We start from the raw sequence: 26,825 nt of genomic DNA on the forward strand, positions 1-26,825 counted from the left end.
CTAACAGTTATGCCATATGCTATTGAAACATATTGGCCAGTTAGCTGTACTGTTGACATTCATGTGAGCCTCAATGGATCGTTTTGTAACTTCTCGAGCAAGAGACTCTAAAATACCGTCCACCTCAGAAACAAACTGTATAAATGTATGAATCTGCCTATAATTACTTTATTAGCTTAGTATTTTATGCACCATAAAAGGGTTTGTTTAGAAATGACACTTTAGGCCACGCTACACATCATTGACAAACCAGTTTACTATGCAACTCCATTTCATACAATATATGTGTTAGGGGTCCCTGCTCTGTCTGTTTTAGCTAAGAGGTCTGTAGCCTGAAAAACACAGAAGACCCCCTGTTCTTGGTTATGTCATCATATTTTATGACGGATTCAGATTAGAGTTTAGGAAAAATCTATTACATTGAAATATTCCTGGCTTTTGTAGAACAGTTCATGGAAACAGGAATCAAAGGGAATGTTTAAGGTATAAAATGGGAACACAAACATCATTAGAAGGCAAAATAGTTACTGACAGTACACAAAAAATCAAATGGGGACCAAAATATTTGTTCAGAGGGGGTGGAAAAGAAAATTCCAAATATGAGATTTTAGAGACTTTGTATTTTATTGTAGCTACTTAAATGAATCGTTCAACATTTTGGGAAGTATGCTTATTGAACTCTCAGCAAGAAAGCCAGTGAGCATATTTCCCCAAATGACTAAGACAATATTTCAGAGTGGAAGCAAGATACAACAGAGCTTAGAGACATCCAACTGGGTGCTGTACAGCAGAGCAGATCGACCAGCCGGCTGACATCTGGTGAAAGTGTCTTGGCAGCCCATGAGGAGGAGCCGCACACCCACCCACACTGACCTTAACACTTCTCAACATGACATTCAGTTGGGAACGCTTAAAGGTGTTTCAGTAGAAAGCACTGGTGATGATACAGCAAGCAGAGAAAGGAAAACAGACTGAAGGATAAAACATAACCTTCAATGTTAGATTTCAAAAGCACAAGGGCATCGGGGAGACTTTTTTTCTTTCTGGAAGGATTTTCAAAGATTGACTTTTTTATTCTGTCTGTTAGCCTTCGCTCATTTCAGTAAGGAATAACAACGTAAAGCCGAGAGATTGGACTACCTTTGTCAAAGCTTTTGTAAGGAACAGGATGTGTTGCTTTGACACACATTTCTTATGACAACTCGATGTAAAAAATCTCACCCTTTCCCCTACTGATACATTCATGTTAAAATAGGATAACACAAGCAGAAGTCTTTGGAGACATAAAAAGAAGGCATACAGTGTGAGAAAATGAAGCACTTGCAGTTTCCTCACTGAAATTATGAACTGCGTGGGAAAGGCATTAATTAATTAGCAGAAATCATAGCAAGAATAAACCAAGGCATTCATTAAGGATTGTGTATCAGATTAAGGGTCAAAAAGAGATGACAAATAAAATCATATGAAATTTTAAAAAGAAAATGCAGGATAGCTTAAATAAGGATTCTGAAAATAAAAAGGTACATGGAAATCCAGATTTACACCTGTACATTTACTTGCTAACAATGCTAAAAGTCTCTTTCTGTTCCTCGTCAGTGTTTAATTGCCAATAATTTATTATATTATAGCAAATTCAGCCAAATATATAGGTAGATGTGGCTGACAAAAACAAAAAACAGATGAATATATTTGGTCCAGCACTAATCGTGTAAGAATATTTAGTTTGAATGAGAATCTACTGGTAGATTACTGGTGTTTTCAGTCAAGAACTCAAATCGCCTGCCAACACACATGGTTTTTGATATTCTTTGAAAACTCCTTTATAAAGAATTTTACTCCCTCTGATTTTTCTTGGCTTTAAAAAAAAACATCAATAACTGACTTGAGATCTTGAGTGAAAACATGAATGTAACAGTAACATGGCAAGTTAAATCTTTAGGGTCCTCACACACCAAGCAGATGGACAACTGTCGGTCAATGTCTGGCTATCAGTGTGCGTCTTTTGTCCTAGTTTTTGGGTGCCACCAGTCGGCCCTCACTACCTGGTTTTTGGCTAATTCAGCATATTAAATCAGTCGGAGCTTGTCAGTGAAGGAAATCACTCTGATTGGCAGGTCAGTTCAGTGCAGTAGTAGAGAATCGAAAGTGAGGAAAGTAAACAAACGACTAAAGTCATGAGGACGAGAGATAAAAAAAAAAAAAGACTTGTCATATTAGGTAAGATTTTTTTTTAGCCATTGAGCTCTTCATATCTGTTATCCATTATTTTTTTCAACACTGGATCGTATTGTTAATGTGCTAACTGGCTAACTAGCATCTTAAATCTCTCCTGCCAGTCTTCTGATTTCCCTTTTTGAATGACGAATACAGACTACCACCGCCTGCTGTTGTGGAAAGTTGTTTCTTCTCACACAGGCACAGAACGTACATGCTGGTTGGCTGTCAACCGGAGTCTTTGTGGTGTGTTCAAGTGCCTAGTCCTTTGATGTCAGTTTGGTGGGTCTGGGCCTTTAAGCATTTCTGCAACAGCCCAAACAGTGATGTCCCAACAGGTGTTTTGCCACCTGCTGTGAACCTCTGACTCATTACTATAACAGTAATTATGTATCCAATGTGATAAAGTTTGAATATACTTACTAATTACCCGTGTCATTTTATGAGTCTTGTTTGTAAAACAGAACATTATAACCTTTATGGAGGAAGGATTTTATTGCAGGACTGTTGCATTAGGCCCCGATCAGACAGAGCGCTTTTTGTAGGTTGCTGCGTCTATTGTTATTTTTTAGATTTAACTGCTTTTTTTGCTGTGAATCAAACTCATAGCTCTATACTCTCTAATTTAAGGGAAATGGACTGTGTGTATATGAGACCCCCAGAAAGAGGAGAAATCACAAGGAGTACCACCAGCTGGTCTAGGAGCTTTGCCTGGATGATGGTCAGTTCAAGGCTTATTTCAGGATGAGTCAGGGACAGTGTGACAATCTGCTATCAATCATGAGGCCTAATTACAGTTGGTAAAAAGTAACTGAGGTGACAACTTGTTCATATATATTTTGCAGCTTGTCAAGGGTGATGATGAAAGTGAGCATTAACACAAACCATGTATGCTACCACTCGTTGTCATTGCCATCACAGAAGGTCCTCCCCCTCTTGGACAATGAAAAAAATGACAATGATATTGGGCACTTTTCCCACTCTGAGCTAAAGTTTTTTCAACACGAGGCGTTCAGGGAGCTCAGCAATGCAAATGCAGCGAGCAAAACACTTCACTCTCATTGAAAACCATTGCAAAAAATCACTAAAACTAAACACTCTGTGTGATCAGGGCCTTAGACTGAATTGCTTTAACCTACATGTACCTAATAAATTAGCAACTGAGTGTATGTCTTTCCAATTTACTTGCATTTACACCATCTAAAACCACCCTGCATAACCCAGTCTCACTCCGAAGTCGTCGATATCTGAAATCTGGCGCTTGGGCAGTGACTTGCGGCGTCAGAAACTGACAAAAAAGCCGTCCTTTAACAACAGCATGATACGCGGCTGGTTGCTGTTATAGTTTAATGGCACTCAGCAGCTTCTGGGGGAAACTCAGCGGGGCAAGAACGAAAGTTAAGGCAGCGAAAGTCCAAGTAGGGCAGGTAGGAGTGGTGGTGAATGGGTCCAACAAACCAAACCCAAGCCAAACCCTGTTTTTTTCCCTAAACCCAACCATGTGAGTTAGTTGTTGGAGGGGAAAAAAAACGTCAATTTGGATTGTTGCAGAAGAGACTGTATGTAAACGGTAAATTTCCTGGGAAACGGAAGTGTATTTTAAAGAAGACAATGCATGTAAACAGGCAGAACTTGGCACGGCATCCCAGAACGTCAACAACCAACACACCCAGGGTAACTTGCACGTCCTACCTCGATGTGGAAAGTCCATGACCAAACGTCGATTTGTGACAAGGTCGGAGTGAGAATGTGTTGCCCTGCAAGGTTTCATTTACAGTTGGCCTCTTATGGTATCACGTAGCTACCCGATCCACCCAAAACACATGTAGTTTCTTTGTGTAATTTGGATCTTTGAACTGCAGAAAATTCCAGAGTAACTTCGCTGAACACATCAACCTGTAGCATTGGAGTGTATTAAAAGAAAATTAAGGATTGAGGAGATATTACACTTGCACACACACATAAAAAAAGGCATATAAACCACTTGCTCAGAGCAAATTTCACCTTGTAGTTTCTCCATATCTGTGTTGGGTTGAGTTAATATCTGCCAGTTTGACTTTCTTTGCATGATTATATTGTCCGTGCATTGTGGATAATGTGGTTCTTTTGTGGAGTCTGTGGTCTGGTCCCTCTCTGTTGCTTTCAAGAAATAAATTATCTCCACTGTGTTAATCTGCACCCTTCGGAAGTCCAAAATGAGGCTCCATTGTTGAGGTGGACTTGGCTGTTAAGGTGCTTTCTAGCTCCAACACTCCTATTAGTCCACCTTAACAAGTCCCCAGTTAAAGGCAGATAGTTAGGAGTTGTTACGCTAGTCCAAGTCCACCTCGTTCAGTTCAGCTGTACACGTTGTCTCTTCCTGCTTAAGGAGTCCGTTAGGAACTGGATGGATGACGATGTTTTATTATAGTGCGGTATTTAGCAGAATGATAGTGGATATAACCATGTAGTCAATGTCATTGAGCTCACTGGAGGCCTAAATTGCTTCAAAGAGAAATAAATAATGATATAATGTGGTGTCTGGCAACAAAATCTCTGCTCCAGGAAGGAAATCTGTCTTTCCTTGATAAATTTAGGACCTCCAGAACTCCTCCATTGACCTCTGGTGGTGGAATGTGGAGAAAAATGTCAGCACAAAAGAAACACGACTCTTGTTAACGAGGGACGTTAAATCTAAGGGTGCCAACTAAACTTTTTTCAAATGATATGTGCTTGGAGGATGTTGGATATCAACATAAAAGTGATCATTTCATATGTGATCATGTAATTGCATATTGGAGGAGAGGAGAAGGTTAGAAGTAGTGGGAGGCGAGATGATGGGAGAAAGAAAGATTAGTCCAGAGTGTCATATTTTGGCGGAGAACCAAAATGGATCCTCTTTCTAAGGCCTTTCTAAGACTTTCAGGGAGGGATTTTTTCAAAAAACACAAAACCAAGGAACTGAATCATGGAAGCCCTCGCAATTGAATGAGCATGTGCGATCCTTCCTCTCTGAGAAATTAAACAGAAATGGGCACAACCCTTTGGCTCTCCACCCACATTCAAGGTGTTCTTCTCCGCCTTCTACCTTCGTGGATCGTCCTCAAACATTTCCCTCTGTATCCAGTCTGAACAAAGAACAACAGAGGGCTACCAACAGTCTCAGTCACACAGCTGACACCTCAGTCCGTCAGCCACTCCACTCTCTGAATCCTTCCTGGATCCCTCCCCTTTTCACCTTCAGTCCCAAAAATGTTCCCAGATCAACATAGACAGCGGCGGTCACTCTTGGTCACTTCCTCCGAGGAGTGCACCACATTGGGGACAAACCCACTCTTCACACCCTCCCAGCCCTCCTGGATCGTGATATCGCCGGACCGCACCAGGGCAAAGATGTCTCTGGTCAGCTCGGTGAAGGCGTGCTCCACGTTGATGGCGTCACGGGCCGACGTCTCAACATAGCGCATCCCGTACGCCCCCGCCAGCTTCTCTGCCTCCTGGCGGGTCACCTGGAAGATCAAAATGAAATGAGGTGAAAGTCTTCCTTTATGTAATGAGTCCTTATACCTGGAAATGAGTTAGCAGTATAGCACTCCCACTTCCCTCGTCTCGAAGTCAATGGGTTTTAGATGCCTGAAATACGGTCTGTGGTAACACAAGCTTCAGACACTTTAAAGTTTTGTTTCATAACGTATAATATGTCAGTAAATACCCCACTCGTGAATTCTGAAGCTTTTATGTATCTTTAAAAAGCGCAGTTGCTGACAAGGGGCTAAATGAGACTACAGAGCCTCATCACTCTGAGCACAGCTTTATAGCTTCATTGTGGTGGCAAGGTTGAAGTCATGCGATCGTGGTATAGTTTGTTTATAGCCTTACATTAGCTTCTTACCTCTGGTGTTCATTTATGAAGGTTATCTTGCTGAACAAAAAGTGTAAGTATCATAAAAAACTGTTTCCCACAGAGCTTATTTTCTGCAATAATCCAAAATACTATGGAAAAACCCCACAGGCTTTTCGTCGAAGGAACCAGGGCAATGCTAACTTCCGTGTTGGCCTAGAAATACCGTTAAACGCCATCCTTGCATCCCTGTTTCAAAAGAATCATCAACATGTGGTGGATATATGTGCTATTACTCACAATGTCAGACTGTGTTTAACTGATTTTAGCTCTTCCTGCTAGTGACGTAGCCAACTAACAAACAAAAACCAGTTGTTCAGTCTTCTTAAGTCTACAGCTCACGTTTTGGAGATCAGACTAGAACTTAAGACAAGACTAAATAAGTCCTTGAAAAACCTGTTGTTGGTATATTTAACCAGATCTCAGAGATGGAGTCACATGTGGTTGCTTGGATTTTCCTCCGACGAAGACCAGTTTTGGGCTGGAACATCGCACAAAAAGAGTTTTCTGATTCCTGTGTGCAGGTGCCTTTTTATTGTATTATCCCTCATCTTTGTATCCAGTACTTAACCCACTGAGGTTTTGTGGATGACAACTCTTTCCAGCAGCTAGGAGATGTATGCTATGGTCCCTTAAAGTTGACCTTGGGGATAAAATGGAGTTAGCAGGTAACAGAGTCGACCTACTGTAAAATAAATCATGCCAGAGGCTATTTGCCCAAGCAGTGTCCTTTGAGGTAGGATCCTGTAGTAGAGAGGATACGTTTATATAAAATATTGGCCTTTTTTTATTCCAAAGTGCAAGAAGCACAGAAAATGTATTTTGGTCCTTCAAACACTGAATTCAGTAATGCATTGTATGTTTGTGTGATCACACTGCTTTCAAAGTTGCTAGACACTTAGAGGGATTATGAGACAATGGGCCTCTGGGCACAGACTTGCGGAAGGCTCCACCGCTTCTCCAGCAAAGGAGCAAGACACACAGACTTCAGGTTGTTTAGTGTCTTTTTGTTGCTGTTTTCCATCTCTTTGTAGTCGATGCACATCTCTGTGGTTTTGTGTCTCTTTGTAATCATTTTGCATCTTTTTGTTGCTGTATTATGTCTCTTAGTAGCCATTTTGAGTCTCTCTGAAGTTACTTTGCATCTCTCTGAAGTCATGTTGAGTCTCTTTGTGGTTGCTTCGCATTTTGTTGTAGTCCATTTGTGTTTCTTTACAGTCAATTTGAGTGTCTTCAAAGTTGTTTTGCGTCTCTTCACAGTTGCTTTGGGATTCTTTGTAGTCATTTTGTGTCATAATAATTGTGAGTTTCTTTGTGTCTCTTTGCAGCTGTTTTGCATCTTCGTCTTGTGTCTTTGTTGTCATTTTGAGTCTCTTTGTAGTTGCCTTGCCTCTCCATGTAATTGATTTGTGTGTCTTTGTAGTTTATTTGCATCTCTTTGAAGTCACATTGAGTGTCTTCGCAGTTGCTGGCATTTTTTTTAAATCATGTCAAGTCCATTAGTGGTTGCTATACATTACTTTGTAGACCGTTTGTGTCTCTATGTAGTTTATTGGGTCTCTTTGTGTTTGTAGTTGCTCTATGTCTTTCTTAAGTCATGTTAAGTCTCTTTGTGGTTGCTTTGTGTTTTGTTGTAGTCTATTTGTGTGTCTTTATGGTAACGTTGAGTCTCTTCGTAGTTTCTTTGTATCTCTTTGTAGTCATCTTGTGTCTCTTTGTGGTCATTTTGAGTCTCTTTCTGGTCTGTACGTGTCTCTTTGAGTGACATTTTGCAGTTGAAGGCCAGGGGGCACTGACAATACGGGCCCTGGGGCCTGTGCCTGGTAGGCCCATCCGTGGCTAGCTAGTATAGGAGTCTTTAAAATCAATTTGCAACTTAATGAGAATGAACAAAAATTCCAAATCATCTGCTCTGAGTAGCACTCACAACTCTAAAATGTGTAATGACATGTTATGAGATGTGATAAGTGGCGAGTAAATGAGCTTTCTAGTTCAGCATTAATGGATGACATCAAAAAGATCAAGATCAAAGCGGCTGAGACGGGAAATCTTACATAATTTTCTGGTTCATCTGATTATAATCCTGCTCCTACAACATTGTATCTTATGAGTGTAGACACACACTGGTGTGCAGTCTTTTGCAGTGTCATCCTGTAAAGTCTATATTTCAGTAGTGATATTTTTGCCTCCTGTCTGCAAGCTGCCCCAAGACAATTGAACAAACAGCGCCGACTTGCCTCTGATCCAAATGTGTGCTGATCTAAATTTGAGCACAAAGTTATTTTTAACACTGCAGACTCTAATTAAGTTGCATATTACATAACATTCAAAACAGCCACTATCCCCAGCAACACATTTCAACCCAACAAAGCCTTGTTCACTGTTGTGTTCACTTTTATACTTTACACACCTGGCGCTTTGACTCCAGGTCACACTTGTGGCCCACCAATAGGAAGACGATGCTGTGGGGCTGGACGTGGCTGCGAGCCTCCTCCAGCCAATCGTGGACGTTCTGGAAGGAGCGGCGGTTGGTGATGTCGAACAGGAGGAGCCCACCCACTGAGTTACGGTAGTAAGCCCTGGTGATGGACCTGCAGAGGTTGCAAAAATTGACATGAAGGTCAGATGCAATAAGCTATCCATTCTCACATGGCACATTGGCCTATGCAGTTTACAGTGTTAAAAATGTACCTCTTAAGATTCTCTGTAATTAAAACAACAAGTCCTTGATTTCAGACACAGGTAGACAAAATCAGGCTTCTCATTTTTTAAACAGCAGTCATCAGTTTCACAGGCTGGTATTACAACTGTTGCTAGCAGATTTTATTAGCTGTAGCTAGCTAGCTTGTGAATCAAGCTAATGTTAGCTCCGTGAGATAGTTAAAAATGTTGTTTCCATCAGACTTTTTAAAGTTTCTAGCTGACCAGTTTTAAAACATACATTTTTTAAAAGAGGGTATTGATGGTTGCTTTATGTCATGCTAAAAATACTGAAGCTAAAGCTACTAGCATCCTTGATGATATAGGTAAAACCATTTACCATACCATAATTTTTTTACCATTTACTGCTCTTGTCTGGTATGCAAGCTGCTTTGCACCGTTTGAATTGATTGCATTTACATCTTTGCACTACTTGCGTTTATTTATTTTTATTTTTGTATTACCTCTTATATTCTCTTTGACTTCCTTATTTATTGCTGTCCTTTTGCACTGTCTGCACCGTGGGTCAATTCAGAGTGAAATGTTGTTTCGATTCTCTGTTTGTCTGTTACATAACTGTAGAACTGACAATAAAGCCTCTTGAATCTTGAAACTAATTTCCACTTTTGCCCACTATGTAAAATTGGCTTTAAAGTCCAGTGCTCTTCCTGGGGGCTTGGCATCTGCTGCATGTTTTGGCCACTTCAGCTTGTTGAATCAGTGTCGGAAACATCGGAACTCTTTGCTGAATGAAATCGCTCTGATTGGCAAACCAGCTCAGCGCACGAGAAGAGAAACAGAAGTGAGGAAAGTAAACAAAAAGCTAAAGTCAAGAGGGCGTGAGATTAAAACAAACTTGTTACATGAGGTAAGTTTTTTTTAAGCCATTGAGCTCTTCGGCAGAAACGGTTCGTAATTGTTCACTAGCACAAGGTAAATATCCTGTGTTCTTTCAAATATGGTTGTGTTGTTAATGTGCTAACTGGCTAACAATTGGTTGTCGGTCGTCCAGTTTCCATTTTTTAATGACAAATACAGACTGCTGCTGCCTGTTGGTATAAAAAGATATTTCCTCTGACGCAGGTGCAGAACGTACATGCTAGTTGGCTGTAGTCTTCACGGTGTATTCAAGTGTAACTTTTTGGCTACCACACAAGCGAGGTGAAGCAACACAACAGTCGGCCTTCGTCGCCACTAGTTCTTTGATATAGGTTTAGAGTGTCTGGGCCTTAAACTTCAGGACAGACCTTCTCATGCTATACGCTCTGAGCATATAGCATCCAGGACCAGCTTCCACACAGTGGGCATATGCCACACATTGCATATTTTATTATTAGTGTTGTTTTCTTAGCTTAACTCTTTAATTTTTGGTTATGGAAAGGCAAAAACATTCACCTCTGTTCAGGACAGAGAGCCGCGTTCACTGAAAGGGATAATAAGACATGATAGATCCAGGGGGAAGCTAATCAGAGTGAGAAACCGATGACGGGAAGTGTGAATGAAAGAAAGAAAAGAAGCAGAAGTGATGGAGGTGTCGGGTGGAGGAGCCGAGAAGTTGGAAACAAAATTAGATGAGGAAAAAATGTTGTAGACAGCTGAGTGTGAAGGATTACACCTTAAATGATATAATGTGGATCATTTTGCTAAATATTGTGACCAGTTTTATTTGTTTTGATGATTTAAATAGCAAAAAATAAATGGATTTAAGGCAGGAATAAGGTAAATGAACAGGGAATACCATAAATAACTGTGCTAACTATGATACAACCATATCAATATCAACCTTTAAAAGTTTAAACCAGGACTGTGGCGTCTGATTTTCCAAAACAAACACTGCAGCCTCGTCTGGGAAGAGAACTGCTGCTAGATTTTGACAAGATGTGACACCCTGCATGCACACAAACACACACCAACCCCCCCTTATGATGCGTCTATCTACCCAGAGTGTCCTCACAGAGTGAACGTCAACATAAATATAACGAGGAGGGAAAATTACAGACTCGAGGTAGAGACGGAAAGAGAGACGTGTCATGAAAGAGGAAGAGGGGAGGATTAGTCAAAAGAGAAGATACAGTAAAAGAGGAGGAGTAGGAGGCAGAAATTCAGAACCAGCTAGTGATTCATTTGCTTCGCCACACACATACAGATATAGTATATTTATATATTTATGGAAGAAAGGACCACACAGATGAAACAACAGTGACTAAGATGAGATCTGAGGTGGATTCGTAGGCGCAGGAGAAAGACAAAAAAAGTCAACTACTGTGTCGCAAAATCCCAAAATAAGTAGATATGTCAGTGGATCTTAAATATTTTCCCCAAAATGGCTGCAGTGCATGAGTCAGAATGGTAACTTTAGTGGACTCGTGAAATGATATTGTCTGAGAGCTTTAAACCTGCCACTCAATTAATACCACATTCAAGATATAGGGACACAGGACAGGCGACTTACAGCAAATTAAGGTTAATATCCTTGTGTTTTCCATTATAAGCCTGCCTGATACCAGAATTATCAACTCATTGCAATCTGTTCCCATCTTCACTCTCATATTGTGTCCACTCTAACTGATTTCTGTGAGGGAAGGGGATTCAGTTTTTCCTAACCGGTCAATAGCGACCAACATATTTGCCGGATCTTAGATAATTTTAAGTCCACACTGATGCGTAGCCATGGCAATACACCTGTTTTGCCGGGGGTTTAAGGGTAGAGCAAAGTTAAGAAAGGGGCCGTATACATGCCACGTCTTTAACCACCTGGAAAAAGTAAGGTCGGGAACTGGGCACTATTCTTGTGCCTATTTTGAGCCAGCCTTCCAGAGCTCGGCAGCAGATTGTGTCTGAGGTTGCTAAGCAACCTTAATAAGCATCATATCATAGGCTATGTACCTGAAATCCTGAGTGCAGAGCTGATCTTCTTCCAGGAGCTGTTTATAAGTGTGTAGGCCTATTGTCCATGGGACAGATGTAAAGCTCTGGGTAGCCCTGCACTAACATGATCAACTTTTCTGTATTATCAGACTGAATATTTACAGAAGAAGGGATCTGTCAGCTGCAATTGGTTGTTCCTTGGGGCGCGTCATGCCCTGAAAAACAGGCACTCAGGAACGAGTGCGCGCTGCAATGGCGTCACCCTGGTGTTTGAGTGAGGCTGCCGTGCATCTACATTGAAAACAATGAATTTCAGAGTGCAAAAAACACGGCATGTGTGTGGCCCCTTAAACAACCTACAATGCTGGGTGATACTGAGAAGACCTGTCGATTTAGAACAGCCTCAATAACTATGTTTCCATCCAAAAGTGATTCGAATCACTGGGAAATGCGCATTAAAAGAAATACGAATCCTGTGTTTCCATTAAATGTACGGACTTGGGTGAAAACTACGAACTCGCGCAAGTTTTCCGCAGAAACGGAAGCAAATAAGTCTCGCATTCTTCTTCTTCTACGTTTTCTGGTGGTTGGCATCCAGCTTGTAAATGCATTACCGCCTTCCTGACCCAGAGTGTGGATATCACCATGGAGAGAGGTCAGACTTAATTCGAACATAACTGTTTCCATCCCCCGTTTTGCGAATCAACATTTTTTCGAATCAACCAAAACCCGGCTAGAGCGAGCATATTTTAGTTTTCTGTGAATCAGGGGATTTTAATTCGAATTTTGGCGTTTCCAACATAATTTTCCGATGCGATACTTCTAGATGCGCATCTAAACAGGCTGATGGAAACATGCTAATGGCAGCATCTATCTTGCCCATAGCACTCGCCATTGTTGCTATAACTCCTCAATGGATCCGATGCACTGCTTAACAACAGCTTGACAACGCTGTTAAGTCTGATTTATGGTAAGGTACTCAACACTTTTGGTAAGTGCAACGTTTTCAGTTCATGCTTCAGCTAAAGGTTTTAAGTTGTCTAGATGGTAACCAAAGATCCCATGTTTTTTTTTACAGTCCGAGTCTATCTCTGTAAGTTTAGTGAAGTGTAATCTGCACACGTAGCTTTTTAAAATCACACAAATATCCCACTGTTTATGTGTGTTTAATTAACTATCCATATCTACATTGACTGATCTGCTCCCAGTCTGTCTGTGATTCCCATCACTTAAATTGTCAGTGAATCAGTAAGTACAATCAGTGTTGATTTCCTCCCGTGCCGTTCAGTAAATGTCTGCTGTCAGTCAGTCTGGTGAAGACAGTTTGGCCGGCCTCTGTCCTCTTAGCTTCCCAGGAGGACAGAGACGCTGCATGCTGGTTGAAGTCAGTGTGGATTGAAAACTACTGTCTTTATGGCGGCATTAGTAAAATTACCAATCACACTGCCTGACAAAATACAAAGCTGTTTGCGACATAAAATCCTTAAGGTGTGCGACATCAAAGCAACACTCACACAAAGTGTTCAGCACCCCACTATAAATCAGGCTTCCATCCCACCTGCTGCAGTCATTGGATAGTTTATTTTTAAATGAGGAAAAGCTGTTTCATGTCACGATGCCAGATGTATCAGTCAGCTCAGTGGAGTGGGTTAATTCAAAGGTAGTAGGAAATAGGTTGGCTTTATTCTGTATTTCTGTTATTGTCCACAGCTCTCAGAAGAAGATCCCCTGGTCTATACTTTATGGCTTGCCGAGCCTGTGTGAGGTTCAAAAATCTTTAAAAATAAGTCACAGATATATAGTTATAATGATTTTAAAAAGGCTAATGAACTTCCTGAAACAGCTGGGCACTGTGGTTTTTATCAAATGCTATTCAAACAAGAGTAAACAGTGCATTTCTTGGGGACTATTTTCAATGGCGGATTGACACACAATTCAAGCGCTAATTAGTATTTACAGCAGCAACATGTCACCCAGTGAGAAAACGTGGCTCATTGTCGTGTTTTGAATACTTGTTCTGAAGACAATGATGCTTTGTAGCACAGAGGAATATATCAAGTTCAATAGCAAGATCGATTAGTTATTGGTTTTGGAACCAGTGGAATATGTTGATGAAAAAAAATCAGATATGTGCTGTTTTTTCAAAAAGGTTTTGTCCAAGTTTAGTTTTGTCCAATCATTACCAGTTAGAAACATGAATCTTCTCTTCAAAATGTCTGACTGATGTTTGTATTCTGGCTGAATGTTTTTTTTCTAATTTGTCCTTCGGTCTCAGACGGGGGGGGACTTGTCGCAGTTGCCATGGAGACACTAATCATGCTGACAGGTGAGACCAGTCCCCTTCTGTCAGAATGATGAGTATGTGTGGGGGTGTGTGTGTGCAAGCATGTGTGAACATGCAATTTGGGCAATGAGACGTACATCATTCTGGCTGTATTATAGCCCTCTAAACACTGATGGGGGAATATTTGCATTTCAAACATTAAAATGCAAAAGGGGACAATTGCCGGCTGCTAACTTAATGCTTGTAAACATTGATGGCTACATTCAGTAAAATCATATTGTTTTGCAATTCGTCTGATACATCGTATGGCTGCATCTTACAGTGCAGCTCAGTGAAAACAAGGTAGTAACAGGCTAATATCTTGGGAACACCATGGCTATACTTAGGTAGCAGCACTGCAGTTACAGAGCTAAATAATCTAATAATATTCTAGGAGGTGTTTGTTTGTGTGTAAGAGTAAGAATGGGGGCAACAACAGGTTTATTTAAGGTAATAACGGGGCAGAACATCACTCAGTAATCACATGATTATAATCAACTAACTATAGGCTAATCTGCTGTTACCATTCATTACCCTTTTTACCGTGATATACCATTATTCACTACATTTTTAAATTTGTGAGTCACACATTGCAGTTAGATAAAAAATTGTTGCGCCATGTTTTTTAAGTCAATGATACAAAAGTATTCCCATTTTAATATTAACAATGAATTAACAAAAAGTTAAGTTAATCACACGTTCACTCCGCTCAGTGCTCTGCTGCTCCGTCTCCCCAGAAAGAGTGTGGTGCTCTGGATAACCAAATGGTACATTCCAACAGCAAACACCGACACCAAATTTACGAACGATCCAGTTTGTGCCAAATTACCCTCCGGCACTTGGAATGAGTATTTCTAAACTTACCACTTGTATCATCTTCCTCCATTGTCAAAAACAAGCCAACAGAACTTGTTAGCTAGCACTAGCTAATGTCTGCGGAGAATTAGCCTCCAGCTAAGCCCCACCCACCAAAAAACATCAGACTGTTTACTCACAGTAAAAGGGTCTGTAAGGCTTACATATGTTTTGTGGGTCCACACAGATTTCATTTAAATTAATTTTGTTCAAAAATGGCTCTCTTGATAGTGAAGGTTCCCGACCCCTGTTCTACGCAATTACAATATAAACTAAGCACAAAAGGTAAGCAAATTTGTGTTTGGTAGATTATTTCTTTGTTGTAACAATGCTTCTTGGCAATAAATCTTACACTGTTGGAAAGCCTGTTTATTTCCCTTTTAAACTATGCCACATTTGTGAGGAACATGCATTTGTGGGATGAGCAGCAGAGCTGAGTATGTGGGTTGCGCCCATGAAAAATTTGCCAAATCTTCTCTGCCAATGCCAAATAGCTTTTTTTGCTGTTGACTTGTTTGGTAGGTTGGATGATTGAAGTCTGAAGAAACAAGACATATTGGCAATTTAACAATTATTCATTTAACAAACAGCAGCCTCAGTAGCATGTGGAAGGATAGCGTGTGTTCAGGATTGGGGACTCCTCCACCCCCCCGCCATTATTCAAAAGTTGCTCATTGCTCAAAATGCAAATACAGCCCCACAATCATACGCAACACTCAGTTATGAAAAATCTGAAACCCCTAATCTAAGATTTTTGTTTCAAAGTGCTCTAAAACGGTCGGTTTAGCTGTTATGTTACTAAACATTTCTTCTGTGGGGTATTTCCCCCCAGATACCCCCTGGAGGATTGTAGCACAGGGGGTGTAGATTGAAAACGGTCCTCCCAAATGTTCAATAGGGGATTGCGGCCCCTGGTGTCTTCAATAGCTTCAAAGCTGACTGTCTCGTCATTATGACCTCACATCTTAAGGTAACTCAACAGCCTGAAATGAAACTACCTTTTACCCCAGAGCAGGTTTGTTGTAGAGGCAGAATCATCTGTGCCATTCAAATTTGCCCTTGTGAATTCCCTTTATTGAGAGCTCTTTCCTGTGTTTGCTTATTCGAAACAACCCCTCTAGTCGTTTTCTCTACCTGTATCACCTCAAACCTCATTTGAATAACTGCTCTGCCTTTTTGTGCAGGCAAACAAATAAGTCACAGGTAGTAATTCGAGTTTCGAGACCTTCAGGCTACCTTGTTAAACTGTAAGTATTTCCTCACATTAAGTACTAATCGTCCACTTTTAAAATTAACAACACAGTCATTATACTCGTTTTCTTACCTTGTAATAATGTGGGTTTTTTTTAAGTATTTTTTGATCTATATGAGAAAAATCAATTTGTTTACCTCAACAAAGAGGTCAGAGGTCAGCTGTGAGTCTTTCCTAAGAAGTCCACCCCTCTCTCAGTTCTCTGGAAGCAACTCTTTTCCAAATATCCACAGATACAGAGAAATTTGCACCCTGCACGACTCTTTCACTTTCCAAATGAATCAGCATTTAAAGTGGTAAACCACGAGTTCCTTGTTGGGAACATGTGCAGCGCTAAGTGGCCGCGATTCTGCACTGCATTTCCTAGAGATCACCAGTGTAGTCCGAACACTCTGACGTCTTTTCCTTGAACTTTCTGCTGAATTAGTCTGAGTTTCTCTTTTTCTCGTCAGTCAGCTGCTCACGCTGACTATCCAGTTCTTCTTTGTGTGTTAACTCAGAATAAGCTGCTGTTGCAGTAACATGTAACGCATCAACACCCACTGATTTTGTTAGCGAGAGAAGACAGCAGATGGTGAAGCTCTATAATAAAAAAAAGTTCTTCATCATTTTACATCAGTCTGTGATTTTAAAGGGTTGCAAAAACTCCCATGCATGATAAAAATAATTAGTTGTCTTTATCTATTCTCATGTTGTCACTACACTATATGTTTATACTGAAATATTACACAATGATCAGTCCAGCTGAAGAAAGCAATTAAGTACTTTGAGGTTCTACTCAGCTTTTTTTTTAAACATCTCATTAAATATGACACATTTCTTTGGATTAAAGTTCCCAACAATATGTAAAAAAAGTTTACATGGGCTCAAACTTAACAAGCTAATAATTATGGGAATATTATAATCATAAATAATAAGGGAAATACTGTACTTTGTATATAACTACATTTATTTTTCAGCTATTTTTGTTGACCATTTTATTAAATTTGATCAATTTCTTTAATTAAACTACACAGCCACATGCAAAATAGTTTACACTGGCTTAAACTCAGCCAGCTTATAATTACCCCAATATTATAATTACAAAATAATAAGCAAAATATTGTACTTTGTATTTAACTACATTTATTTTTCAGCTATTTTTAGTCACAATCTTATTAAATATGATACACATTTTTGGATTAAAGTACACAACATGGTGCAAAACAGTTTACATGAGCTCAAATTCAACAAGCTAATAATAATTGCAATATTATAAGTATAAATAATAAGGAAAATATTGTACTTTTTAGTCCACTACACTTATTTTTCAGCTATTTTTATTGACCATCTAATTAAATATGATACATTTCTTTGGAGCACGATATGTAAAATAGCTGACTTTGGCTCAAACTCAATAAGCTAATAATTATCACAATATTATAAGTATAAACAATAAGGTAAATATTGTACTTGTTACTTTGTTACATTTATTTTTCAGGTATTTTTATTGACCGTCTCAGAAAATATGATGCATTTCTTTCGGTCGAAGTACCCAACAGTATGTAAGTTTACATGAGCTCAAACTAAACAAGCTATTAATTATTTCTATATCATTATTTTAATAATCCAATACTAAATGTGGTCATCTGCATAATAAGAACTTTTACTTTTGAAAGTTAAAGTAAAATTTGCTGATAATAAATCTGTGGGATTTCACTTGGAGTGGAGCATTTTTTTTTTATTTTAATTTTTTCACAGTGTGTCACTACTTTTATCTGGAGAGCAGACTTGTTTCGCTTCATCTCATGGCAAATAAATACCATAAATTATCATGTTTAATCTCACAGTTAATCTTTAGGGTCACACATTGGTCACATATTATATTAATTTAATGAAGTAAAACTCATATATTACAGTATGTAAAGCTCACTATAGCCACGCAGCACTGTGACTGTCTCACACACACACACACACACACACACGCACACACACAGCTGCTTTCACCTGAAGCGCTCCTGTCCCGCGGTGTCCCAGATCTGCAGCTTGATCCGTTTGCCGGGCTCGATCTCCACCAACCGGGAGAAGAAGTCCACGCCGACGGTCGGGTCCGATACCTGGGCGAAGCGGCCCTCCGTGAACCGCCGGATCAGACACGACTTGCCCACCGTGGAGTCCCCGATGACGATCAGCCGGAACTGATAGAGCCATATCGCCTCCATGACTTGGCTGTGTGCCTGTCTGTCGCTCTCAGCGGTGCGTCTGTCTGTCTATCTGTCTGTCGGGCTGTCACGGTGCGTGCAGGAGCGCGTGCGTAAAGGAAGAGAGAAGGAAACAGAAGATATATTATTATATACATATTTTTTAACAAAGCAGCCTACATTTATTCAGTCAAGTACAGTTTTAAAGGCATTTTTACATTACCTGAGTTTTTCCATTTTATGCTATTTTATTCTTATACCTAACTACATTTCAGAATGAATTACTGTACTCTAATAAATACATATATTAATGTAGCCTACTAATATTCATCAACTAATAAATTATGATGTGTTATTGTAGACTAAGATACCCAACTAATAAGTATATAAAAAAATAACAAAAATCATCTCCATCTCTACCATCTGCTGCATTAAAGTGATGTAATGCATTAATAATAATTGTAATCCAGTCATATACATTATTTTGAAATAGGCCGTTATCATGAGTACTCTTACTTTTGGCGCTGAGATGAAACTGCCTGAATATCAGGACATGACATTTTGTGTTTTCTTGACCTTATACTTCATTCTACTTAGACCTGATGTCCTCATTCATGGACACTTTTTTGTGCCATCTAGTGGCAGTAAGAGCACATTGCACTAATCCATGTACGAACAAGATGGCAGCCATCTCTGCCAAAGTCAGTCTGAGGCTGACCCCGGGACAAAAGAGGACAAGGTCCAAAACCTGATCACGTTATGGTTGAGACTTGTTTATTTTACTGTTCTCACTTCGAAGTCGTTGAAATCCAGCACTTGGGCAGTGAGTTGTGGCGTCAGAAACCAACTGGAAAAGGGATCCTTTAATGTCAGCATGATACACGGCCGGTTGCCATTATAGTTTAACAGCGCCCGCCGGCGTAAGGGGGAAACGCGGCAGGGCAAGGACGAAAGTTAAGGCAGCAAAAGTCCAAGAAGGGCAGGTTGGAATGGTGGTGGATGAGTGCAACAAACACCGACCTTCACCCGAGAGAGCAGAGTTCACGTCCCGTAAGATTCTAAAGCCAAACCCTGTTCTTTTTTTCCTAAACCTAACCATGTGTTGTTGTTGCCTAAACCCAACCATGTGTTTTTGTTGCCTAAACATAACCATGTGTTGTTGTTGCCTAAACCCAACCATGTGTTTTTGTTGCCTAAACATAACCATGTGTTTTTGTTGCCTAAACCCAACCACGTTTTTGTTGCCTAAACCCAACCACGTGTTTTTGTTTCCGAAACCCAACCACGTATTTTTGTTGCCTAAACCCAACCATGTGTTTTTGTTGCCTAAACACACCCACGTGTTTTTGTTGCCTAAACCCAACCATGTGTTTTTGTTGCCTAAACATAACCATGTGTTTTTGTTGCCTAAACACAACCACGTTTTTGTTGCCTAAACCCAACCACGTGTTTTTGTTGCCTAAACCCAACCATGTGTTTTTGTTTCCGAAACACAACCACATGTTTTTGTTGCCTAAACACAGCCACGTGTTTTTGTTGCCTAAACCCAACCATGTGTTTTTGTTGCCTAAACCATGTGTTTTTGTTGCCTAAACACAGCCACGTGTTTTTGTTGCCTAAACCCAACCATGTGTTTTTGTTGCCTAAACATAACCACGTGTTTTTGATGCCTAAACTTGATATATGTGTTGAAAAAACAGTCAATTCAGCTGTTTTACCGACATAGTCCATTTATTTTGAAAGAGGCTGTATGTAAACCATAAATTTCCTGTGAAAACATAAGTGTATCTCGACAGAAGACAATACATGTAACAGAACTTGACATGGTGTCCCAGAACATTGACAACCGACATACCCAGGGTACCTTGCACATCGTAACTGGATGCGGAAAGTCCATGACCAAACGTCGATATGTGACGAGGTCGCAGTCAGAATGTGTTGTTTGAGGACACTGGGACTTAAATGTCATTGACAATGTTTAGTTTTCCTACTAATCAGGTCCTACTGATCCCAAATAGCTAGGAGAAATTAAAAATGCATACTAAACAAAAGTTCGGATCTCAATAGGATATTTCATATCACTATTATGGTGACAAAAATTGTCACGATTACTGTACAACTTCAATTAAAAGCCTAGTCCCTTTTAGTAAAGGCCTGTCTCAATTGGAACCCTGGTCTGGTAGCATCACTTAATAGGGATTTATACCGTGTGTGGCACTCAATAGTTTATACTGATACCATATACTCCTATAAAAATACAGTGAACATGTAGTTTAATGTTCCTGTAATATGGTCTTTATTTGATGTCTTCTTAGAAACATCTTGGGAACATTTTAGTGTCACTATTCATTGGGTTTCCACAGTGCTTTTACCAACTAAAGCGTAGATAGATGTATGTATCTATATAAAGAATAGAGGGTTGCACTCAAGACACTTAAAGTGCGACCCTCTCTTCTTCATATGGAAACATTTTAGCTGGTCACAGTGTTTGCAAGAGGCTACAATACAACCAGAATATGCTCCATAAAAGGTTTTTGTATGGTTGCAAATAATGTCCTAAAGATACAGGATCGACAGGATGTGCATTAAAGCTGGACAAAAACATGGCTTTAAAATCATACAAGAGTTTGATTCAATCTACTAGAACGTTCCCAGAATGTTTCCACTACCCAAAGTACCATACTGGAAGACCCTGAATAGGTCTGCAATGTCACTTTATTGTCATCAATTTCAATCTTCTATGAATTCACCCTGTTTTGTTAGTCCCTGAAAAAGTTAATATGATTCATTAGAAATATAACAACAAACATTAAAACTTTCCTTAGCAGCTATATCATAAAGCCAGTTGGGGAACATTAATCTCTGAGAGTATCCCAGAGATGTTTTCATAACCCAAAATACTTTGCGAGTACAGTCTTAAGTGCGAGTCTCTGCAATATCAATCTTTATATGGAGTTATAATATTTCTATAGGCACTTACGGCTTTAATGTGAGTACTAATCTTCTGTGGAATCCTACAATAGTTTATTCATCCCAGCATTCCCATTTCCAGATGCTTAATCCCTGTTTTAATGGAGGATTAAGATTTATTAAGAGAAGCTGAATTTCTTTGAAGAAATAAACATGTCAGACTTGTTATATGTCTGAAAGGTTCAGTGTGTAGGATTTAAGGGCATCTATTGGCACAGATAATATTCATAACTATGTTTTCATGGGTTTATAAACACCTGAAAATAACAATCGTTGCATTTTTATTACCTTAAAATGAGTTGTTTATCAACACATTCTCACTCCGACCGCGTCACATATCGACGTTTGTTCATGGACTTTCTACATCCAGATATGACGTGCAAGGTACCCTGGGTGCATAAGAGAAAATCCACGCAAATTCCACACAGAAGGGCTCCCAAACCCCAGGGTTTGAACCAGGAACCCTCTTGGGGCCTCACACTTTGCATACAGTCTCTTTCAAAATATACGCACTACATCAGTGCAACACTGCAAATTAACTTTTGTATTTTTTTCCTTCAACAACAAACACACGTGGTTATATTTGCCAACACACGTACGTGGTTAGTTTAGGAAAAAAAAAACAGGGTTTGGCTTTACCATCTTAACAGGAAGTGAACCTCCTGGGTGAAAGTCTGTGGTTGTTGGATTCATCCACCAACCCTCCCGCCCACCCCACTCAGACTTCCACTACCTTAACTTCCGTTTTTGTCCATCCACATTTCCTCCTGACGCCACCGGGCACCATTAAACAATAACGGCGACCAGCCCCGTATCACACTGACGTAAAAGGATGCCTCTTTTTCGTAGTTGTCTGATGCCGGAAGTCACTGACCAAGCACTGGATTTCTACGACTTCGGAGTGAGACTGGGTTGTTTGCATCTATAATTCCAGAGCGGGCCATCTTCCACGGAGTCCGCCATGTTTCTACAGTAGCCTAGAACGAACAAATCAAACACTGGCTCTAGGATAGGGCCATTCACATTTCCACATCAGCCACCATAGTTTTCCTACATTTGTGGCACCCAGGAGAAGTTTAAGCTCTGCAACCTCACCTCCAGATCCCACTCAGTCCTACACACTGGACCTTTAAAACAAGTCTGGAGGGGATCTTTGAGAACTCCTTTGGGGGAACACCTTAAGGTAATGTTCCTCAGATCTTATAAAATACAAATAAATATACAGAATTTTGGTAGTTTTGAGTAGCAGTGTATGCAATGTCATGCTGATGTATAGTCATTTATGGAAGTGTATCTTCTGTAATACACCAAGTGTATTCTCCACCTGCCCTGTAATCTTGTATTCTATCATTCTTCATCTCCAATGGTGTCACCAGGCAATAATACTAACACACATTCACATGACTTCTACTGCACCTCCAGTCCTACATTTGTCTTAATCTTTCCAAAAGTCTACCATTTTAAAATTCCATCGTTCTATAACATTAGGGATTACACTGCTACTATTAAAAACAAACACTGAAAAGTCTAAATTCCTGGACTACTGCTCCCCTAACTCTGTGACTGAAATATAACTTTGGCTGTTTGCCGACATCACACACATAACTGTGCTTCATTGTGTTCAGAGCGTGATTCAATTAAAACCACGAGATATGAGAGAAAATCCTCTTATGCTTTTCTCGATGGCGTCAATTGATGTTTTATTAAGCCTGCTTTTTGGATTATTGACCGTAGCCTAATGCCCTTTTTCATACGAGGCTTTAGCATTCGAATGTGTGACTTTCCAAATAATTAGACAGCATGCCCTGGTGTACTGTTCAGATATAGGGACTATAGGAGCATTTTTCACATGACTGTTGTTTGTTTGTTTGTTTGTTTGTTTGTTTGTTTGTTTTACCTCAGGACCATACCTGGGTACAGTTTTGAGGTGCTTGTAATTTACTTAGTTATTTCTATTTCATGCTATAATGTTTTCACTACATTTCTGGAGGAAATACTGTATGATTAAAATTTTATTTACAAAGCTTATGATTGGCCTTTGTTACATACAAACACATGTTAAAGCCTCTAATATGATAATCACAAACCGTCTGAATGGGGTCATCCTGCATAAGATAAGTTCACTTTTGACACTTTAAGTAGGCCTATATTTTGCTCATAATACTTTTATACTTTTATTTAAGACATAATATATATAATAACAAGTAAAAATGTGAATATTACTTTATATACAACAGTTGAATTTATTCTTAAAACTTGAAAAACTTGAAAATTATCATAAGCATCTGCAAGGAGTCAAACAAAATGTGAAATTTAACTTTAATACACCAAAGACAAATCTTATTCATATGCTCCTGTTTTGCATTACAGTAATAATTAACTGTACAGTTTATCATAATATAGCAATCTAATTTGGAGTCATTCTGCATAATAAGTATTTTTTTGTACTTTAAGTTGATGTTGCTCAACATATTTTTGTACTTTTACTTGAATAAATGCTCTGAATACTTCTTCCACTGCTGAGTTTTCCACAGAATAAGTTTCTACTTTGTAGCAAAGAATGAACTTGTTATACAAATTAAATCTTTCATTAACCCTTTGAAACCTGAGAAACCGAATAGGGCAGGTGGGAGGGGTGGTGTATTGGTCCAAAAGACACGGACTTTCACCCGTAAGATTCTAAAGCCAAACCCTGTTATTTTTTCCTAAACCAAACCATCTGTGTTTGTTGTTGGAGGGAAAAAAATGTCAATTTGCACTGTTGTACCGACGTAAACACACCCAGGGTGCCTTTCACATCGTATGTGGACGTGGAAAGTCCATGACCAAACGTTGATATATGAGAGTGAGAATGTTTTCTGATTTAAATTAACAAAATTAGTGCACACTCTTGCCACATTTTTTTTAATTTCTAAGGAAGTTTAAGTTCTTACAGTTTATTACCCAGGAGTCATGACTTCATATCTGTATGTGACAAAAACATCAAAGAATATAAGAAACTGTTAATTCAATTGAATAGTTTTCATTGTTTATGTAGAATAGACTTGTAATTTTGTTACTGATTTCTAGTGACTACTTTACACATGCACGACATGATGACAGAGATGGGGTTTAATGGGGTTTTGTCCTTAATTTAATTAGATAAACTTTGTATTTTTAATTTGTCAGGTATCTTATTGACACAGTTTCACAGTCTTGTCAATATTCATACATTCAATACTCATATTTTGACGTGGATTTAGGTTACCCAATCTATATCCATCTATGGGTCCAACCATTGAAGTAACTGTGTTAAACAGACTTTCCAGCAAGTGTTGCCACTAAGCCTTCTGCCTGTTACAGTTGACCCCACCCATGGTGCTGTAAGGCGGAATTCATACTTCTGCGTCGAATCAACGCCATACCCTACCCTGTAGCCTGACATGCACCTCCCCAGAAATGTAACTACACGTTGTGGAGATACGGACCTCCTGTCTATTGTTGTAAGCTGAAACCATTTCCCTCAGTGGAAACAAAGTTTTTATTTACTTTAATTTCACAGATAAGAAACAATAAATTGTGAAGACAATAAAGTCTCCACAAAAATAGCATTTTAAGTCTTGTGTGTGATTTATCCTGGCTTCATATGAGCAGAGGAAAAGTCTGCTAGCTGCTAGGCTAATTTTGCAATGTAAAATGCCATTGGCTTGTGCTAATAACGTTAGCATGTTATATGTGTTTAGTATAAGACAGTTGTTTTGTCAGTAAACCTTGTGAGTTGTAAAATGTTAAATGTTGCTGTTGTCCCTAGCTTCATATGAGAAGAGGAAAAGTCCACTAGCTGCTAGGCTAATTTATACAATGTAAAATGCCATAGGCTTGTGCTAAAAACATTAGCGTGTTGTATTTGTGGGGAAAATGTGTCCAGATAAAGACGAGTGCTTTGTCTGTCGCGTTGTTAGAATAAAACAAAAATAATTAATCTCAAACAGTTTTAATAACATTCAGCCAAAACTAAAATGTGTTTCGTTGTGCCCTGCTCTCCCCTACTAGCTACCCATTAGTACACTATGTATCTAAAATTAAAATACTCTTTTGCATTTATTCAATAGTGATAAAAACTGAATACTATAATATTGTAAGATAAGTGTGAAAAAAGCCAGTCTGCATGATGAGTACTTTAACTTTTGATACTTTACGTAGCCTTAAATTTGGTGATAATACTTGTGCTTTTACTGAGGTAACATTTTGAAATCAGGACTTTAATTTGTAACCAAACCACTGCTTTCCTATTAGGTCAGACAAAAAGTAATAAAGTATTAAAAGAAATTGTGACGATTATTACACAACTGTGAGGGCTGTATGATCCTAAACAATGGGGATGTCATCTCAACACCCAGGTTAGGAGGATGATCCTTGGGCTTTAAATTCCCTATATTGTACTACCCACTGACCAGGCCATCAGGCTGGCAGGGAGCCACACACACGCAGCCTCCCATCACCCCCTCCATGTCTCTGTGGAGCCGGGTTGCGTACCTCGGTCGGTATGCAAACATTAGTGGCTGAATCCCCGGTGAATAGCAGCCTTGTGGGCTCTCACACCGGATGCGTTGGGGCAATTTGGAGGTCCAAAATGACACAGAGGATATCACATATCCAACATGTCAAGTGTGGCTTTATTATCTCCTGTAGTAGTGTGTAATGACACTATGAGTGTGTGCTGATGTGCATGTCTTAGAGTCTGGTACACATAGATATAGACATACTTGTGGCACAGATTGTCTTCACTGCATGCTATTATTAGACCAGCACACACACCATTGACTACAAACAGGCCTCATGCTCCTTACAGAAACCACTTTAAAGCTTTACGACGTGATGAATAACAGCATTACATGGTGAAATGAAAGCAGCCTACTTGGAGCAGGAGTGGACTCTAGGCCAGGATGGTGTCTCTCTGTGCCGCTCAGGACCAGGCTGATGTGGGCTCCATGGCACCGACCAGTCTGGCTCGATCGATCCTCAGGACACAGCAGAGCAGCTGAACCCCCGACAAAGCCTCGATGTTTGCCTTGAAGCCTTGCGAAGAGACGCTGGTGCACGGCAGGCGCTGCTGTGGGCTGATTTCCTTGTTGATGTCAGGCCCGATCGAGAGCTGAAAGAAAAATCCAGAGCAGGTGCAACAGAAGAAGAAGAAGAAGAGAAAAAACGGATGTTGCGCTTTCACCCGGAGCCACGAATAAACCACGGACAACAAGCGTGTGTTGTGTGTTCACACACCGACACGCGTGGATGTTCGTGAGGGCAGGATGCTCGCTGTCAGAGGGGGGAATCCCGCCGTATCACTTGTGTGTTCGCTGTGTGTTTGTGGGGTTTCGCTGCTGATGAAATGGCAGCAGTAGCAGCAGCATCATATAGCCTGACTCATCCCGCATCAGTACCACTGCCGTAAAGCACCGTGGAGAGGCGCAACACTGAGGGAAAACACTGTGGGCAGTCTGAGGAAGAGCTCAGAGGGGTGGTACAGAAAATAACAAAAAGTCTAAGACATTATTATTATCGTTATCATTATTATTAACTATGATAAAAATGATTATAATAATA

General features: G+C 39.8%; 1 protein-coding gene across 1 annotated transcript; it reads right to left on the reverse strand.

Annotated features, from left to right (window-relative positions):
* Positions 1 to 245: 245 nt before the first annotated feature.
* rab39bb (RAB39B, member RAS oncogene family b) lies at positions 246 to 26,657 on the reverse strand. Its single transcript, XM_033651721.2, has 4 exons — positions 26,140 to 26,657; positions 18,079 to 18,357; positions 8,505 to 8,685; positions 246 to 5,702 (listed from the first exon to the last, which is right to left on the reverse strand). Exons 2-4 carry the CDS (start codon positions 18,291 to 18,293, stop codon positions 5,457 to 5,459), a joined length of 642 nt encoding a protein of 213 aa, XP_033507612.1. The 5' UTR covers positions 18,294 to 18,357; positions 26,140 to 26,657; the 3' UTR covers positions 246 to 5,456.
* Between the last annotated feature and the right edge of the window lie 168 nt (positions 26,658 to 26,825).

Source organism: Epinephelus lanceolatus, chromosome 22 (genome assembly GCF_041903045.1).
Source record: "Epinephelus lanceolatus isolate andai-2023 chromosome 22, ASM4190304v1, whole genome shotgun sequence".
NCBI classification, from domain to species: Eukaryota; Metazoa; Chordata; class Actinopteri; order Perciformes; family Serranidae; genus Epinephelus; species Epinephelus lanceolatus.